This window comes from Pongo pygmaeus, chromosome 11 (assembly GCF_028885625.2).
Source record: "Pongo pygmaeus isolate AG05252 chromosome 11, NHGRI_mPonPyg2-v2.0_pri, whole genome shotgun sequence".
In the NCBI taxonomy this organism is placed as follows: domain Eukaryota; kingdom Metazoa; phylum Chordata; class Mammalia; order Primates; family Hominidae; genus Pongo; species Pongo pygmaeus.
This window is the reverse complement of record NC_072384.2, coordinates 40,402,271-40,421,977: the sequence shown is the minus strand read 5'-3', so window position 1 is coordinate 40,421,977 and position 19,707 is coordinate 40,402,271. Positions and strand designations below refer to the sequence as shown.

The following is a 19,707-nucleotide window of genomic DNA, read 5'->3' as shown; positions in this document are numbered from 1 at the left end:
GGACATGATCTCATTCTTTTTTATGGCTGCATAGTATTCCATGGTGTATATGTTCCACATTTTCTTTATCCAGTCTCTCATTGATGGGCATTTGGGTTGGTTCCAGGTCTTTGCTATTTAAATAGTGCTGCAGTAACCATACATGTGCATGTATCTTTATAGTAGAATGATTTATAATCCTTTGGGTATATACCCAGTAATGGGATTGCTGAGTAAAATGGTATTTCTGATTGTATATGCTTGAGGGATCTCCACACTGTCTTCCAGAATGGTTGAACTAATTTACACTCCCACCAATGTAAAAGTGTTTCTATTTCTCCACAACCTTGCCGGCATCTATTGTTTCCTGACTTTTTAATACTGGTCATTTTGACTGGTGTGAGATGGTATCTCACTGTGATTTTGATTTGCATTTCTCTAATGACCAGTGATGTTGAGCTTTTATTCGTGTTTGTTGGCTGCATAAATGTCCTCTTGTGAGAAGGGTAAGTTCACATCCCTTGCCCACTTTTTGATGTTTTTTGTTTTTTTCTTGTAAATGTGTTTAAGTTCCTAGTAGATTCTGGATACTAGTCCTTTGTCAAATGGGTAGATTGCGAAAATGTTCTCCCATTCTGTAGGTTGCCCATTCACTCTGATGCTAGTTTCTTTTGCTGTGCAGAAGCTCTTTGGTTTAATTAGATCCCATTTGCCAACTTTGGCTTTTGTTGCAATTGCTGTTGGTGTTTCAGTCGTGAAGTCGTCGCCCGTGCCTATGTCCTGAATGGTATTCCCTAGGTTTTATTCTAGGATTTTTATGGTTTGGGTTTACATTTAAGTCTTTAATCCATCTTGAGTTAATTTTTATATAAGGTGTAAGGTGTAACCAAACCCTGCATGTTCTCACTCATAAGTGGGGGTTGAATAATGTGAACACATGGACACAGGGAGGGGAACAACACAGAACGGGGCCTGTCAGGGATGAGAGGCAAGGGGAGGGAGAGCATTAGGACAAATACCAAATGCGTGTGGGGGTTAAAACCTAGATGACCGGTTGATAGGTGCAGGAAACCACCATGGCGCATGTATACTATCTACATAACAAACCTGCACACTCTGCATGTGTATCCAGAACTTAAAGTAAACTTTTTAAAAAAGTTATCAATATTCTTTTATATATATTTAATATTCAATTACCCTAATTAAAAAAACACAAGAAAAGAAATGTTAATATACTTTGTATTGTTAGGTTTATAAATAAGTGCTTATTTTTTATTTTATTATTTTCCAAATTTTAATAATATATTATTTTACTTTACTATGAATATCAATTATTGTGTGGTTATCCAAATACAGCTGAGTCTTTTGTATCTTCAATTTTATTAATAAAGCTCAGTATGTTTTTCCTTGTATATAAAAATTATTTCCTTTAAAATTATACACAGTTAACCAAGTATAAGATGCTCCGATAACTGGAGAATCTTGTATATATTTTTATATAGAAGTCTAAAACAAGGAATTCATTTTATAGAAAGAGCTACCTTGATGCTGACATTTTAAACTCAGGAGACAGTTTTTTGCTTGGGGTTTTCATTTTCGTTTTGTTTTTGTTAAGGCCTGTGTTGTACATCAGAGTTACTGTCAGACAGCATCAGCCTTTAACATTCTAATTAAAATTTGAAGAAAAAGGGATGCTATAACTGGTATTTAATTTTATTTCTAAAAAGAATAAGTCACATGTTTGGGCAACTGTAATATATTCACGTGCAAGTGAGTGATACTATATGATTCTTTGTTTGCCTCTGACAATTTGTAGATGCAAACTCGGGGTTGGCGTGTCTGAAATTTTCTGAAGTTTTTAGCATTGTCAAATATAATGAATGGTACAGTTAGTATCGACAGAAAATGCTAGATAGATTGTAATACATTATAAAATTAAATGTGCCGGATGTTTTAATAAATGCCCATTTTACAAGTTACAAGTTATCTAATGATCTGTCATGTTTTTGCTATCCAGGCAGTTACAGACAAAGGGATAATTTACATATAACCCATTTGTGGAAGTAATTTCTGTTTTAATTAAAGTAATGCAATTAGCTGGCCTTCTTGCATCAAGATACATTTGGCATGTTTTAGAGTTTAATTTTTAGTATTGAATTTAAAAAACGCTAATTGTGCCAGTTAATTAAACGGTGGCATTATGCAGTGTAAAGAAGATTAAGCAGCATCAGTTGTTTATGTTTGTAATCTTTCCTCTGCAGGACCAAAGAATGAGTTGTTCCTCTTTTATGGGAAAGGACGCCCAGGAATTGTTAGAGGAATGGACTTGAATACCAAGATAGCTGATGAATACATGATCCCCATAGAAAATCTGGTAAACCCTCGTGCTTTAGACTTTCACGCAGAAACCAATTACATCTACTTTGCTGACACCACCAGTTTCCTAATTGGCCGGCAGAAGATAGATGGCACAGAGAGAGAAACCATCCTGAAAGATGGTAAGTGACACTGTGACATTAACATCAAACTACCCAGAGATAAAGCACTTTAAAAGGATAAATCCAGTGTGTGTCAGACTAGCTTTAAGCGGAACTCAAGTTCTTCTGGATGGTTCAAAAATATTTTTTAATGTTATTTCCTCAGTAACATTGTTTCTCTGTTTTCATATACCAGTGTATTAAAGCCTTCATTATAAAATGGGACTTGGTGTTGTCTACTATATTCTAAATATTATCGGAATTAAAATTGAACTATTATCCATCTTCTGGGAAATGTCAATTTACACTGATATGTTTACAGTGCTGTATGGTAGAAGACGAAATTTAATAGGATTTCAGAGACTTTTGTAATAGTTGGTTTTCATTAGACTAATGATCATGTCACTCAAAATGCATGAAAAATATCAATGTCCACATTGTCATCACAATTCTTGCATTTTATTTTTTACTTTACACATCACTGAAATGAAGTTTTCTAGAGTTGCCCTTGGAATATCAATATCTCCAGAGAAACTTGAAACATTTATACCTATTTTTATTTATAGGTACATATATGAAGTTATATACATGAAAACAGATATACATGTATTTTAATAAAACCAATGTATTTTATAAATTGTTTGGCTTAGGAACAAGTAATCTAGTAACAAAACAATGTTAACTTTGGTATCAGTAGAAAAGATTGCAAATAATAAATCAAACCAGATCATCACTGGCTGCCAGTCATTTTTAGGTATGTTAACTAATGATTCTGGACCTGTTTCCTCGTATATAAAGTCGGCTTACTTCTTGACTATTTTAGAAATACATGATTTGAGGAACATTAATTGTGTGCTTACTGTATGAAGGACATCATGGTAGCTATATCGCAGGAGATGAAAGGAATTTTAGGGAATGACTTCTGCCTTCAAGGCGTTCATAATCTACCTTTGGAGATGATATAAGCACACAAAAAGTTTCAAGACACTGCAGCATTTAATTAATAAGTTCAAAGCTGTCTTGAAGAAATATATAATTAATAGAGAATGCCTATGTAATGGGTATTCACAGGAAGCAAGAGATATCTTTATGTGGGTATACTCAGAGAACTCCTCAGGCAGGAGATGGTGTTTGGACTAGATCTTAATGGAGAAACATTAAAGAGGGAGAGGAGGATGTTTCTGCAACCAGAAATTCCATGAGAAAAAAAAGAAAAGCACAATCTCTAGAAAGAGGGTGTGGGGGACCTAAATGGAAAGCTACTGGAGGTTCCTTTACAGGTAATAATGGCAGAAGAGAGTCGAAAGTGAAAGGCGCTAAAATGCGTTAAAATAAAGGGCCTTGAATGTAAGTGAAGGAGTTTGGAAAAAATCCCAAAGGAATAAAAGGAAATGCTTTTGAGTCAAAGAATAAATGTGAACGAAGTGATATTTTGGGAGGATCAATCGCGTTGTTTGGTGCAGAATGAATCAGAACTTCATTGAGATGAGAAAATAAAAGCAGAGAGATAGACTATTTACAGCATGGATGGTATTAAATGGTGGTCTCTCCAATCTTTTAGAGGAAATGAGAGCATGAGAATATTCTTCATTCAACACAACCTTACTTTAAATCAAACCTGATAAAAAGTATACTTTCTATGCTAAAATAAAAACGTACCTGTTTTTGTCTTTATTATAATTTATGGATTAAGGCAATGTAAATCCTGCATAATTTAAAATTCCAAAGGAGTATCTAATTTAAGTTAAGATTTTCACTTTAAATTGGATGTGACAGAGGCTGTCTGCCTACTTTTCTTAATGTGATAGCAGATGATAGGGTCCTGACAGTTTTAGATGGACAAAGAAATTGCACATTCTGTCTAAGTAGATAAAATTTACGTTTTGTTTTTGACGCAGACACTTTCATTTATTATTATTATTATTATTATTATTATTATTATTAATAGAGTCTTGCTCTGTTGCCCAGGCTGGAGTGCAGTGGTGTAATCTTGGCTCACTGCAACCTCCGCCTCCGAAGTTTAAGTGATTCCCTTGCCTCAGCCTCCTGAGGAGCTGGGATTGCAGGTGTGCACCATCACGCCCGACTAATTTTTGTATTTTTACTAGAGACGGGGTTTCACCATGTTGGCCAGGTTGGTCTCAAACTCCTGACCTCAGGTGATCTGCCTGCCTCAGCTTCCCAAAGAGCTGGGATTACAGGCGTGAGTCACCATGCCTAGCCGACACAGACACTTTCAAGGACTAAAATGCAACATAGAGAGTTCTTGGTTTCCTTTTAAACTGTGTCAGTTCCTGTACTATGACTGGATGTTCCTGCTAATAATCTTAACTTTGAGAATAATATCAAGGACATTGGTGGTTCTTTACATTCCACCTATCACAACAGAGATCGACTCTAATAGCCACAATGACCGCCAGGCATATCTGTCCAGTACTGCTTTGACAGTATGAAGATTATGAGAACATTTTGCAAATTTTCACACCTGAAATATATTTAACATTTTTGTCTTTCTACACAAGGAACAGCTTAATATCTTTTTACTAGTTTATCTTTTTTCTTTCCATTAAAGAGAATAATGATACACATTACAATATGAGATTAACATGTCAAAGCAGAGACTTAGATTTGGCAAATGACAACTTGTCATTCTTGAAATCAGAAAAATTAAATTCTATGTGTGTTCACTTACTTAGGTAGAGTGTTTACCATTCAACCTGAAGACTGTGAGGCAATGCTTAGTTTGACAAATGATTTGGAAGCTTGATAGAAATTCTGAGACATTGATAAATTTATATAGTTTGAAGTACAAGGGTATAAAGAGTTTGCTGTTTGTAAATAAACATAAATATCTTGGACATCTTTTATGTAAGCTCAGATTCTCCCACTTAAGAAATAGAAACAACATTTCCAAAAAAATCCGTCTTTATTCATTCTTTGATTTTTTTTCTCCTAGAGGTTTATTGAAAACCTCCTAAATGTTGCATATACTGTTGGCTTTGAGGAATCTTGTGGGTGAAAACAGCAATTAAATCAATGAGAAAGGAAATTGTCCATTGTTATATTTACATGTATCTCATTTCATCTGCTAAATGAAAACATATTACTGATTTATTAAAGATAAACTTCACTTCCGTAAGGACAAGATATTTACTATGTGAATTTTTTCACCCACCTAGAAGTTTTTGTCAAAATTTTTGTAAAATTCATACTCTTCCTTTTTAAAAAATTAATTACTTGATTTATTATTTTTCAGTCAATAAAAAGTGAATGCCGTATCCGGGCCAGGTGCTGTTCTAGGTGATAGGAATGCTTCAGTAAAGAGGATAAAGCTTCATATTTAGCTTATATCCAACAGCAGAAAGGAAATAATAAGCAAGTAAACATGTAAATTAATAAGATAATGATAACAGCTATAAAGAAACTAAAGTAGGGTACTGTGCTAGAAAATAAAAGGGGTATCAACAGGAGGCAAAATTAGATTAAATGGTTAGAGAATTTAAATTGCCATTCTTGCCAGGTATAATTGTTACTTTCTCTAATAGAACAAGATAGATGCTCTTTCTAAGACTGAATTCATTTTTATCTTCTTGAGTATACTTTCCAAGATTTATTTTTCATTGCAATATGAATTATAATTTTACCAGAAAGGAAATAATATAAAAATGGTAATTTACTATTCAATTTATTGTTACATGTATTCCACTAGTGCAGTACTTGTTTTTAAACTGTATACCTTCATTCTACTCAAATACAGATATTTAAATAGAAGAAATGTTAAAATAACCTTTCATATCATTTCATATTTTTAAAGTATTAAAAAGAATTCAAAGCATTTTTACTTGGATTTGAAAGTTATTAATGCTTGCAGCTTTAACAGAAAAACTGTAGTTTCCATAGATCCCATAATTAAACTGGGGACTTGAGGTCACTGTTTTACATAACACAAAGGCTTTCTTTACCAAGCTTTTTTCAAAATAGACATATAGGGATAATGTGAGTTGAAAAGGGTGGTAATTTTGCTGCTTCTTTTGTTGTGGCATTGATGAACTAAGATTCAATTCATCTACTTCAAGTCGTAAGTCATATTGCAAGTAAAATAGTGCAAACATAAGATTTATATGTATAGTTCTTCCCAACTGTGATTCTTTTCTTTTCTTTTTTATTTTATTTATTTATTTATTTATTTATTGAGACAGTGTTACTCTGTCACCCAGGCTGGAGTGCAGTGGTGTGATCACGACTCACTGCATCCTCCTCCTTCTGCACTCAAGTCATCTTCCCTCCTCAGCCCCTCAAGTGGCTAGGAACACAGGTGTGTGCCACCATGCTCAGCTAATTTTTTTTTTTTTTTTGTATTTTTTGTAGTGACAGCCTTTCACCATGTTGACCCAGCTGGTTGCAAACTCCTGGGCTCAAGTGATCCACTTGCCTGAGCCCCACAAAGTGCTGGGATTACAGTCCCCAATGGTGATTTTTATAATTTTACATAAAGTATGGGCCCAAGAGTACAAAACTTGACCTCTATTATAATTAGATGCAAGTTTGACAAAACATTCTGTCCTCTAGATGTATCGTTTTAATTTTAGACTATACCACCTTATTTTGTGATAATAAAATCAATGACAGCAATAATAGAGAACATTTAATGCATACTTACTGTGTATCAAGATTGCTCACCTTTTGTTCATTGTCCCATACAATCCACTGAACAACTCCCCAAGGTCAGCATTATTATTAGCTCCATTTCATAGATCAGAAATTGAGACTCAGATAGGTAAAGTCTTTTCTCAAAGTCACATAGCTAGTAAGTGATACCACTTGTCAAGACTGTGAAAATGCTGAGATTTTATTATGTTTGTAAACTAAAACATTAGCCTGCTACACATTCATGGATGCTGGCAGAAGACATGACACTTCAGAGACACAGTACAGTTTATTACTAAGATCAATAACAATAGCCAGAGTATCTGCAATTTTGTTTCAGGATCCTGATCTTTACTCCCCGCAGGGTAACCCAAAGGTGACACTTGCACATACCATGGCACCTGTTACAAGAGATGAATCTGGAGCTTAGGGAACACCAATTTTTTTCTTCTCTAACAATAAGCATGCATGTTCATTGCTCCAGAAAAAGTTGCTTTCTCCATCTTCTAAGCCCATGAGCAAACCTGCCTTTTGCTTCAGAGAGAGATATAATCTCTATCTTCCAAGGACATTTACCTTATTAACATCCTTGAAAACAGAGTCTAAGGCACTTGGCTTCTCTTTTCCCAAGGTGGAAAGAAATGTGAGAGAACCTTGGAACATTGTCTCAGCAATACTGATATGCAAGTTCTGTGACGTGATTTTGGAGTCTGTGGTATGCTGAACAATGCCCTCCAAATAATATCTAGGTCCTCATCCCCAGAACCTTTGACTCTTACCTCGTATGGGAAAGGGGACTTGCAGGTGTGATTAAGTGAAAGGATTTTTGATGGGAGGAAGATACTGCTTTTTAAAAAAAATTTGTTGACATATAATAATTGTACATATTTATAGGGTACAAAGTCATATTTGTACATATACATACATGATACAACATGTAATGATCAAATCAGGGAAATTAGCCTATTCATCACCACAAACATTTATCATTTCTTAATGCTGTGATCATTCAGAATCTTCTTTGCAGTGTTTTGAAAACGTACACCAAATTAGTGTTAACCATATTCACTCCCTGCAGTGCTAGAGAACACTAGAACTTGTTCCTCTCATATAGCTGTAACTATGCATGTGTTGAGGATCTTGAGATAGGAAATTATCTTATCTAGAGGTACTCTAAATGTAATCACAAGGAAATTTATAAGGGGGAGGCCAGGACAAAGGAGAAAGTAGGGGTTGTGACTATGGAAGCAAGAGGTTGGCATAATACAAGGAAAGGGCCCTGAGCCAAGAAAGGCAGGTGGCTTCCAGAAGCTGGAAAAGGCAAAGAAATGGACTCTTCCTGAGACTCCCCAGAAGGGACCAGCTCTGCCAGCACCTAGACTTTAGCCCGGTAAAACCAGTCCTGGATATTGACCTTCAGAACTGTCAAAGAATAAATTTATGTTGTTTCAAGCCACCGAGTTTGTGGCAATTTGTTACAGCAACAATAGGAAACTGGCAGAGTCTGTGCTCTTACCCCCTGCTATACTGATATACTGACTTTATGTATGAAGGTGTGTTCTATTTGATTGACATAAGCAGTAGGTGCACATGTTTCCACCTTATAATATCAGAAGAGAAGTTGACTTGGATCCTGTTCAAAAGTATACATTACTCTTTAATTTCATAGCTCCTGTAAATACCTGGAAAACTGAGGTCTTCCTTTAAATGAAGGTACTTTTTAGGAGCTATAAACTTAAAGAGTAATGAATAAGTTTGACATGATCCAAGGTAGGTTTCTCTTTTATGACATTATGAAGAGAAGAATAGCCAGGAAGAATGAGAAGCAGTCTCTTTCTGTCAAATATATTCTCCAAAAGATGTGTTCAATCTGTTCACATACTATGAAAGGATAGTGCTATATTCATGCGATTGCTTATTTGGCAGTTGAAGGGCCAAGCCCTATTCTTAAGCTCAGTCCTGTCCCCAGCATCTTCAGAATTGCCCTGTGGATTTTATAATCAGCTGTTCCTCCAATTGTGTGTTGAAATGTGTAGCCCATCAATTATTCTCTGATTTATCATTCTGTTACTAGAAATCCTACTACTGACACACAGACACACACATACACATGTGCACACACACACACACACACAATCGCCAGCTTAAGACCCACTTCAGAACTCCAGAAATAGGTTAGCCTCTATTCTAAATAACCCTAGGGCAGGCACACACAACAGATTACAGGATGTAATCTGTACTTGAATGACACTGACCTTATAGTAGGATTATCATTTTCTGCACCTTTAAATCACCTCTTACCCTTGGATTTCAATGTTCTTCAGCATTGTATAACTTTGTCAGAATTTCTCATGAAGATTGAGTTTCATAGTAATGAAGCAAACATGCTGAGATAACACTAATGAATTACATTAGAGTGTTCTTATGAAATTTAAAATGTGATAATGCCTTATAAAACATTTTAAATTAAGAACAAGCCTTTACTCTTTGTTATTGGATTTCAGGTAAATATCAATCTCATTTTTCTGCCTTTAACTCTGAACTTTTTCTCTTGAAGAAAAGCTTTAAGACTCTAAGATATATAGTCTGACCAACTATTAAAGGAAATAATGAGTACATTTGTCAGTCATGCAATATATTCTAATTAAAACTGTAAAGGAGATATTTGTCAACATTTGCAACTGTTGAGATCAATGAATATTCTTATCACACTGAGTGTCAAGAATATAGCCTGTTTGCACATACTGACTCCTGTTGACAGTGAGTAAGACATTTTCATAGAATTTACTTGAGATTTGATTCTTGAAAACAGTGTTCAGTTTCACATTTAGTCTGTAAATATATATTTCTCATATTTTTTATTTCTCCAGAACTAGATGAGATGTTTGAAAAGTAATTTGAACCAATATATGTATTTTTATCCGAAAAGTAGACATGCATACGAGAAGATTAAAATATGGGTTATAACACCTATCAAATGATGAAAAGATGGAATTGGCTATAGTGGCTAGAGGGTTCTAGTAAACATAGAGGAGAAGACATCCTTTCCTTTATTTCCACCCAAAATAGGCATGTGTACATATGCATCAGTATTGACAAACACAAAATATACCCTCATGTATATACACATGTGGGCTCAAAAGAGCTCTAGAAACTTCTGTAAAGAAGCCTATTATCTTATAAATGTTAGATTGCTGGGGAGGTCAAAAGAGAGAAGGTGAAAATACATGGTAATCTCTAAAGTCCCATAGAGCTACAGTAGTCCCCTTTATTGGAGGTAGATAAGTTCAAAAACCCTCAGTGGATACCTGAAACGATGGATAGTGTTGAACTCTATATATACACCATGTTTTTTCTTATGCACACATACCTATGATAAAATTTAATTTATAAATGGGCATAGTAAGAGACTCACAACAATAAAGATAATAAAATAGAACAATTATGACAATATGCTATAATAAATGTTATGTGCATGTAGTCTCTGTCTCTCAAAATATCTTACTGTACTGTACTCACTCTTCTTGTGGTCTGTCAATCTTATAACCTGGGTGGCCAGTAAGTGAATAAGAGACAGGTAACATAGAGTGTGGATATGCAGGATAAAGGAATGATTCCCGTGCTAAGCAGGACTGAGTGAAAAGACAGTGCAAGGTTTCAAAATATTACTCAGAACAGCAGACAATTTAAAACTTATGAGTTGTTTACTTCTGGAATTTTCCATTTAGTATTTTCAGACTGTGGCTGACAAAGAGTAACTGAAACAATGGAAGGTGAAACCATGGTTAAGACTGTTGTATTATTATATATATAATTGTTACATTAATAAATATTCTGATTGGTAATTTTCTTATGCACTTAAATAAATTACCAATATTCAGCATGAATTAAAATAAAGAAATACATTCAACTCAGTTACTTTATCATACTTAGCATTATGGAATTCTTAGTTGCTAGTTCAGAAGTCCCTTAGGAATTCTTCGTTTACTTAGAAATACTATTATGAACTTTAACTATAATTAAACTATTGCTTAGGTTAATTAATACAAATTTCTCAATACAATATAGTTAGTCTAGATTGGCTTGACTTTAGGGATACCAAAGTAGGAAGCACTACCTCAAATTGTGAGACTCAACAATATCCATAATACATGCTGAAAAAATTCCCATGACACTAGCTATTATGAGAACATTTTATGGAGTAGTAATAGTCATTGTGTAACCAGTATGTTTAAAAATGTGACTCTGACATATCTAAAGCATAACTTTATTTTTACCCCCCACTGACCTTTAAAATTTACTCAGTAATCTTTCTTACTCCAGATCAAAACTTGGTCAAATCCCAATCCTTTCTGCTTACACTAGGTAGTAGACAGAACTGTCAGTCATTTTAAGTCAGAAATGAAATCTCAATTTGGTAATTAGAGTGCATAGTCCACCATATATACATACAAATCAAAATTCTAAACTTATTGTGTCATTAAATCTTACTTGTTTCCCACTTGTGCTGCCTCTGGCCCGGAGAAGGAATGGAGGGCATATTTGTTGCATTCTCTGTTTCTCTGCCCTGCATTTATTTTCCTACCCCTCCCAGCTTGCTGGATTATTTTTTTAAATTATTTTTAGTCTTTACTTTTCTGGGCTGAATATCTGTACGTCCCTGCTAGTTAGCTTCTAATGCCCACTCACCTCTCAACATTGATTGGAAGAGGTAAGAGTGGTAAAGAGAGGTAAGGAGATGAAAAAAAATCTTATTTGAACTAGTCCCATTGTACTTTAGCCTCTTCGTGAGCCTGGTAGATCTTTTAACATGGACTCTCTTGAGGGGTATGGATGTGTGTGTGTGTGTGTGTGTACACACATGTGCACATGTGTCTGTGTGTGTCTGTGCTTGCCAAGGTTTTTGGAAGTCTTCCTTCTGCTGGATCTCTCTAATTTCATTTCCTTTGGCCAAAGGACATGAAGCTTTTGCTTGTTACTTTGCATCCCCAAATGTCCATTCTCTTATTGTTTGAATCCCTGTATCTAGCTGGACAACCCTGTTGCACTAAATCAAAGATATTTATGTGCCAGAATTCTATCCTGTGTGGTCTGCCTTTGGTCTGCAAAATTACTGTGAGCCTTTTGCCCCAATAAACTCTAGGAGTGCAGCCATAGTGCAAATCAGCCAACACTATCCTGCCTGCTATCCTATAGAATGTGTTTAGCTTTCTCAAGTGTGAGCCAGAAGTGAGACATTCTGAGATGTGAGGGTCATGCGTGGAAAAAAAAAATCAACTGTAGAGAGCTCAGTTCAAAGTCCTCATAGAGGCACCACAGAAGCTCCATCACTAGAGTTGAGGCGAAAAGTCTCCCTCCATCCTCTCCTTCCTATTTTAGAGGTTCACATAAGTAAAATTTATGTCTGGAGAAAAAACATATTTATTGTCAGTTTATTAGTGTGAAGGATCATCAAATAGGCTTGATTTGTGTTTTGTTTTTGTTATAGTTATAGTTACCTTTACGGAACCAAAGCTTTCAGATCCCTCCCTTGGTGGACAGATGCTACCTTGTGCTTAGCTTGGGACCTGGAATATGCCTTTTCATCCCTCAGTTTTCAATATTTCCTGCATGTCAGCCTTACTGGAAGGTCTCTCTCCACACTCTTATCCTTCTCTCAGTGGTAGAATGCTGTGACCTGTTACTAAGTGGAAGATTCATGGTGGATGCAAAAAAAAGTTCTCTTTTTCTCTTGTTCCGGTCTTGGTCTTAGGTCTTGTGTGTCTGGGTTTTGAAGGTGGGCCCTTCTCCTCCCATGGTAGTGAAACTCTGCCTTATATCTGGGGGAGTTTTGGGCAGGATATAATTTTCTGCCCCATCCCCAGGGTAGCAATTGTCTTTTTATATATATATATCAATAGAGAATTTGGGGTCCAAGCAATTTTTGTGCCCCTCTTCTAGGGTTAGGCAGCTTTTGCTCCTATTCTTCCCTGAGTGTTGCTGTACTTTTGTCTGGGACCAGTGGCAACAGAATTTCTTACCCATTTCCAAGCAATACACTAGCATTGCTTGCTATGACTAACAAGTTTGTAGTGGGACCAGGGGGTTTCTTATCCCTCCCTCAGGGACATATTGCTTTGCCTTTCACTTCTGCTTCAATGACAACTTGTCTTTGCAGCTTACTTTGCCTTTGGAGGAGAGAGGGTTCCCTGCTCCTTTTCTAGAGGCAGATTATTTGTTTGTACCTCCTTCACAGGACCATTGTCTTGCTTCAGGGAGGTGGAAGGTCTTCTTTCTCTTCCCCAGTGGTTTAGGGGTTTTCCTTTGTATCAGAGAAGAGTCGGGATTGGATGGGGTTTCACATTTGTGAGACACTCAGGGGTCTCTCTCAGGTTTCCAGTTCTGCCTTCCATCTTTCTCTTGTAAATTCATTGAAAGAAATTCTCTGTGTTGGGTATTCCCAGGGATTCTAAATTCTCACATTAAACCACACTCAGTTTTAAGGCTATTTTATTATTATAGCTTTTTTTTAAATCTGCTATTATGGTAGTCGCCTCTTCCTCCCATGCTCTGACAAAGAGTAATACTTTATGTGTTCTGTTTTTCCTGGAAAACGCCTGTCACCCTTTGCATTTCAATGTATTTTGCTGTCTTGAGACCTAAGCTTTTGTTTGGATTCAAGTACAATTGTGATCTTGTAGATTATTGGGTTTACTCTTATTGTTATTCTTTTGTGGGTTTCTGCATCTTAAGCAAAGCCGAGCTCTGAATGTTTATAATTCATTAGTGCAAATAGGAATTTGAGGAACAAGATGGAAATAGTTTTTAAAACTGTTTTCTTTCCCTTTTCCTTAGCATTAGAATCAATTAAAAAATAGTTGAGCACTTCCGTGAATATATGTGAATCCCTTGTGATGCTTTAAACATCCACAGTTTACATATAAAGGCATTTTACTTGATGCAAAAAGATTTAAGTGTTTTCTACTTTCAATAAGCTCATTTGTATTTTTTTAACAAAAAAACGAATGTAGCAGTGGGAGTTTTCACTTTACAAAAAGAAAAATTGGTTTATGTGTTATATTACCAGAAAAAAATATTTAAAGAGATGGTACACGATGATATGATTAAAGGTTATCTGTAAATCTGATCCTTATTTTTTATAAAGATTTCTATTTACCTGCAAAAATATCATATAATTGCCAAATATCTGTCAGATAGAAGGCAAAGTGTTTATCTGAAAATATCAGGTGGTTGTTAAAGAGTTTATATTCTAATTGGATGCATCTGTCAAATAATAAATGAAATGAGGGACTAAATATAAGGCTAAGCAAATAATTCAACTTTACTTTGCACTCTATAACAATACTGAAAAGATATTTTTAACAAAATAGATTGATAGCAGTCCTGGGAAATTGATAAATATACCATCAGTGATCAGAAATAATGAGAATTTCCCAATTACAATACAGATTGAACCAGACTGACTAACAATATCACCAGAAACCATAGCTTAAGATACCATAGGTGTAAACTTGAAATATAAGAGTTGAGAAAGAGGAACACCATGATCCTAATAAAAACTAAAAGAGATTTTTTTAAAGGCCTTAAGACACTCTTTAAAGCAAGTTAATAATTAACTGCACTTAAAATAATGAGTCCAGTTCAATCCATCCCAGCGACTTTAAGTACACCCCTAGAAGCATACTCAAAAAATGGAATTGAAATAACTGTCTATTCACTTGGGAGGAAATTAAAGTTTTATCTCAAAAATCATACAAAAATAAAGCTTCAAGAACACAAAAAATATAAAATTTAGAAATATGGGGATTTTGTTTGGGTTAAATGAAAACACTTATTGTTCACAGTTCTAGAGGTAGGAGGTACATCAACAAGGTGCCAGCAGATTCAGTGTCTAGTGAGGGCTCTCTTTCTGGTTTGCAGACAGCCTCCTTCTCACAGTGTTCCCATGGAGTGGAAAGAAAGAGCTCTGGCCTCTTCCTCTTATAAGGACACTAATTCCATCATGGCAGTTACTCTCATGACCTCATCTAAGCCTAATTACCTCCCAAAGGCCTCACCTTCTAGTACCAGACCATTGGGAGCTAATTAGGGCTTCAACATATGATTTTTTTTTTTTTTTTTTTTTGTGGGACAGGAACATTCAGTCCATAGCAGATGTTTACTGTCGCTTTAAGCAATAAATTTGGGGGCAATTGTTACACCTCAATGGACAACTAATATACTCCCCTATAGCTTATTCTCAGCACAACAGCCTGAGTGGTTTTTTAAATTTTAAATCTAGTCTGGTTAATCTAGTTAAAACTTTCCAATGACTTCCTGTCACTCAAAATAAGTTCTTAGCGCTCACCACGTCCTAGAAGGCTGAGCATGATCTGGCATCTGACTGCTTCTCTGTTCTCATTTTCCACTGTTCCTCCCCTCCCTTGCCGTCTCTGCCTAGCCCCCTTCCCTCCCTCCCTTCCACCATTGTTCATGCACACTCTTTTCTCACAGTTACCCCAGCATGCCAACCCTGTTGCCACCTCAGGGCCTTTGCCATGCACTGTTTTCTGTCCTGTACATGCCTCCCCGTGGACTCAATCATTCCCTTCAAGGCTCACTCCAAATGTTACCTCCCTGGGAAGTTTTCCTCAGCACTGTCTCTCAAGCAGCCACATCCCCTGTTGCTGCCTGGCCCCTCGCTGTGATGCATCTTTTGTTGGGGCACCCATGTAGGGGATGTGCATACCTGTGTGTGTATGTGGAAATATGTATTTTTTAATGGTATTGGAATGCAGAACATTTTCTAAGCAATGCAACGCAAAACCTAGTGAAACACACACACACATATGCCTGCATATATATATATATATATATATACACACACATATACCTGCATTAAAATTTTAGAAAACACATTTCTATGAAAAAGGCATTATGAGCAAGTGAAAACATGAAAGATAATCTAAGCAAAAGTGTTCACAATTCATGTAACAGAAAACAATGGTTATGAAATAAAGACAATGTCAGAAAAAATTAAAAAGGACTTATTGAGGCAGTTCACAGAAGAAGAAATACAAATTTTCTGAATAGGCATATGGAGAGGAACTCAACATCATACTAATCACAAAAATGTAAATCAACAGAATAGTTTTCACCAAATTCATCAGATTAAAGAATGAAAGATTGATAATATTTAATATTAGAACATAAGAAAACATTTCCCACACTACTGGGGAGAATGTAAGTTGTTATATTGGTTTTGAAGCATTATTTAGTAATAGCTATCAATTTAAATGGTACATAAGATTCAAACCAATTCCACAATTAGTTACCTATTCTATAGAAGTATACACATGTTCAAAAAGACACATTATTTGTAATCATAAATTGGAAACAATATAAAGTCCATCAGATGAGGCATGATGCATTTATGTTAGCAATAATATTAAGTAGCCATTAAAATGAATGAGGTAGAGCTATATATACTTAAATCAACAAAACCCATAAATAGACAAAGTGAGTTAAAAGATATTTTTGCAGAATGATCCTATTTTTGCAAGTATATCCAAAAGTTTTTGGAAGGATCAATCAACTGTTTGTAGTGATTACTTCTTGGGAGGGCCATATGAATTTTTGCACCCACATCTGACTGTCTTTTAAAATTTGTACAACATGATATACATTCATAGCTGGAGTAAGAATTACAAAGAAAATAACAAAGTAAAGAAATGTGATTATAGGTAACCATGTAAATACAAGTTTTTTTTGGTGCAACTAGTTTTTTGTCACATTAATATAAGTTGTAAGTTGGTTACTTCAAACATGGATGATTGCTTAAAAAAAAATCTACATTTTCCTCTTATGTCCTAAATGGGTGTTGTTTTATTTTAGTTTGTCTTTTGTCTGCTAAGCCCTTTCCTCAAAATCTTTATACACTTGAATCTCTTCCTTTTATACTTACATTAAGTGTTGTTGTTTTTTCGTTAATAAAATGGTGTCTTATTTGGGGCTAGTGTGCTACAAGTTGTCTCTTCTGGATCCACAAACATCTATCTACTAACAGTCATTACTTAACCAGCTATTAAAAAATAGCTTCAGAAGTATTTTTTTGTAATCTATACATACTTAATTATTTTGGCAAGTCCCCTATATAGCATTTTGATTTGAAACTACCCAGAAGATTATAAAATTCAGATGAAGCAGAAGAGAAATATCAAATTTTATCTCATCATTGGCCTTCTTGTTTCATTTTAAAGGTAAAATATTGAATTAAAAAGTTTAAAGATTAGGTAGATCATTAATATAATAGAATATCCATCTGAGGTAACTAAGTAATACTCTTCAATTCTGATATAAGTTTTTATGCTTTTTTATTTCCTCTCTCTCTCTCTATACATATGTGTGTGTGTGTGTGTGCGCGCGTGTGTGTGATATGTATATATGCCATTATATATAGCTCCTCCAGAAAAATCATGATTATTTTTACACAGTCCATGATCTGATGGTCTCAGCACTTAAAATTATATTTTAAGCTAATGTAAATCACATTTTATTGACAAAATATCTGTTGCTGTATAACAGTAGCATTTGTGAAGCTCCTAGTATTTACCAGACATTTCATATCAATTATTCTGAATATGTAGGAGGTTTGTGGTTTTTGCTCATGTTAGGGACCTAGAGCTTACAGGAATTAAGAAATGTTCTCTTATAACTCAGACCAGGTTTATTTTAGACTCAGTCATGGACTGAGAAAAACAATATTGTGTATCCTCATACTTTTTGCTTCCCTCATAAAAATGAGTGATGACTACCTCAGATCTTCCTTAAACACCTATCAACTCTCTTTTCTCTTTATTCATTAACTTTTGTTTTTTCTTTATTATTCCTATGCAATTGGAAAGAGTCAGAGTTCTCATCAAAATATGCATCTACTGTAGTATAGTATGCAATATTTAGATAACTTGAAGAAATATATTGTAATGATATTAGGACATTTAATGTGTGGTGATGGTCTGATAACCATATAAAATATTTTGATACACATCTGTTCCTTTCTTTGGTTAATACAAATCTGCCTGCATGGGATAGCAATGCATTCCCATCCCCAGCATTGACACTTTTATCTTTGTTATAAAAATGAGCTTTCATAAATCTTTATTGTTAATCATAGAAGAATGTGCATATTTTCCGTCAAAACAAATTACCTTGATATTTTAGCTATTAAGTTATTTGTAATTTGCCTTAAATAGAGGAATTTCAAATTGCAAGGTTTAACTTGCTATTATTTCAGGTAAAAAACAGAAAGTACCCTTTTTCAAGATAAACAAGACATAGAGATATACATAAAATATCATTCTGAGACAAACATTTTCAAAATGCTTGTCACTGTAACTATTCATGACATGTTTAACGTTTTTCTTTTCAAAGTATTTTATATATGTGGAATTTCAATGAAACTGAACCCATTCTGAGACTGCATATTTGAAAAAAGTAATTTGTATTTACTACTATTCTAGCCACAGAAACATAACTGAATATTCTTATGCAATTTTGCCAAAAAAATATGGCAAGTAACTTTTCATTTCAAGATAAGAAAACTCATTTAGAGGAATCAAAATGAACCAAAGAGTCTGAGAAATATCACTCACTTTTAAGGTAGAACCCCAACCTCATAGAACACGGATAATTTTGTCTTCCATGGGACATTTGATATTATCTGGAATTATTTTGGGTTCAACTGGAGAGGGGATTGCTACTGGAATCTAGTAGATAAAGGTATGTGCTGCTAAAAATTGTGCAATACACAGGACAGTTCTCCACAACAAAGGATCTTCAGTTCCCAAATGTCAGTAACGCCACAGCTGAGAAACCCTATCATAAAGGATGGTGGGGAATAAACCTGCCACCACTGCATTGGTGCCAAAAGTAGAAAATGAGACATGGAGACTTAGGAAGTTTATTGCTCACCACATGAGTATCAGCATAGTTGCACCGGTTACCCTGCCCGCAAGTCTCAGGGAGCGACATGATAGGCCTGGATGAATGCTGAGCAAGCAGGGAGTTGTGCCACAGCTGCAGATCGCAGGGCCTAGAGAACAGCACTTTCTGAGAAAGCAGCCGGCATTATGCAAACAGCAAGATCTCTAGTTTGCCTCCCCTGTGGAGCAAGCAGTTACACAGCAGTCACCCTGCGGTCCCCTTGACTTACTTAGCTGCCTATGTGAGTAGCAAGATAAATTGTTCAGTGTCAAAAGAGAAATAAGCCTTACAATCTGGCAAACTCAGCAAGAGTGTACAGGGACACTCAAGGCCCACAGGGGATTGCCTTTCCCAATACCCATAAATAAACCCTTGAAAATAAGTACAAGTCACAGTAAGCGACCACCTTATCACTATTGTTCGTGAACATTTTAGGTATGATCACCTCATAAGGGTTCCACGCAATGACTTTTAAGTTCACGGGACGAAAATGCTATTTAAGTTGCTTTTCTGCTATTTAACCTATAATAGCCCTGTAACTCTTCTCCAACATCCTCTTTGTCGTCCCCTGAACACCCTGGACATGATCCCACCTCAGGGCTTTTGCACATGTTTCTGTGTCTGGAATGTTCTTCCATCAGAT

The 19,707-nt window shown here is 35.4% G+C and overlaps 1 protein-coding gene across 1 annotated transcript in view; it reads left to right on the top strand.

Annotated features, from left to right (window-relative positions):
- The window catches only part of LRP1B (LDL receptor related protein 1B), a 1,896,287-nt gene that overhangs the window by 1,090,108 nt on the left and 786,472 nt on the right, over positions 1-19,707 (top strand). The window contains exon 11 of the mRNA XM_054478394.2: positions 2,241-2,477. Within this exon, the coding sequence (XP_054334369.1) occupies positions 2,241-2,477 (237 nt within the window). The remainder of the gene's footprint in view (positions 1-2,240; positions 2,478-19,707) is intronic.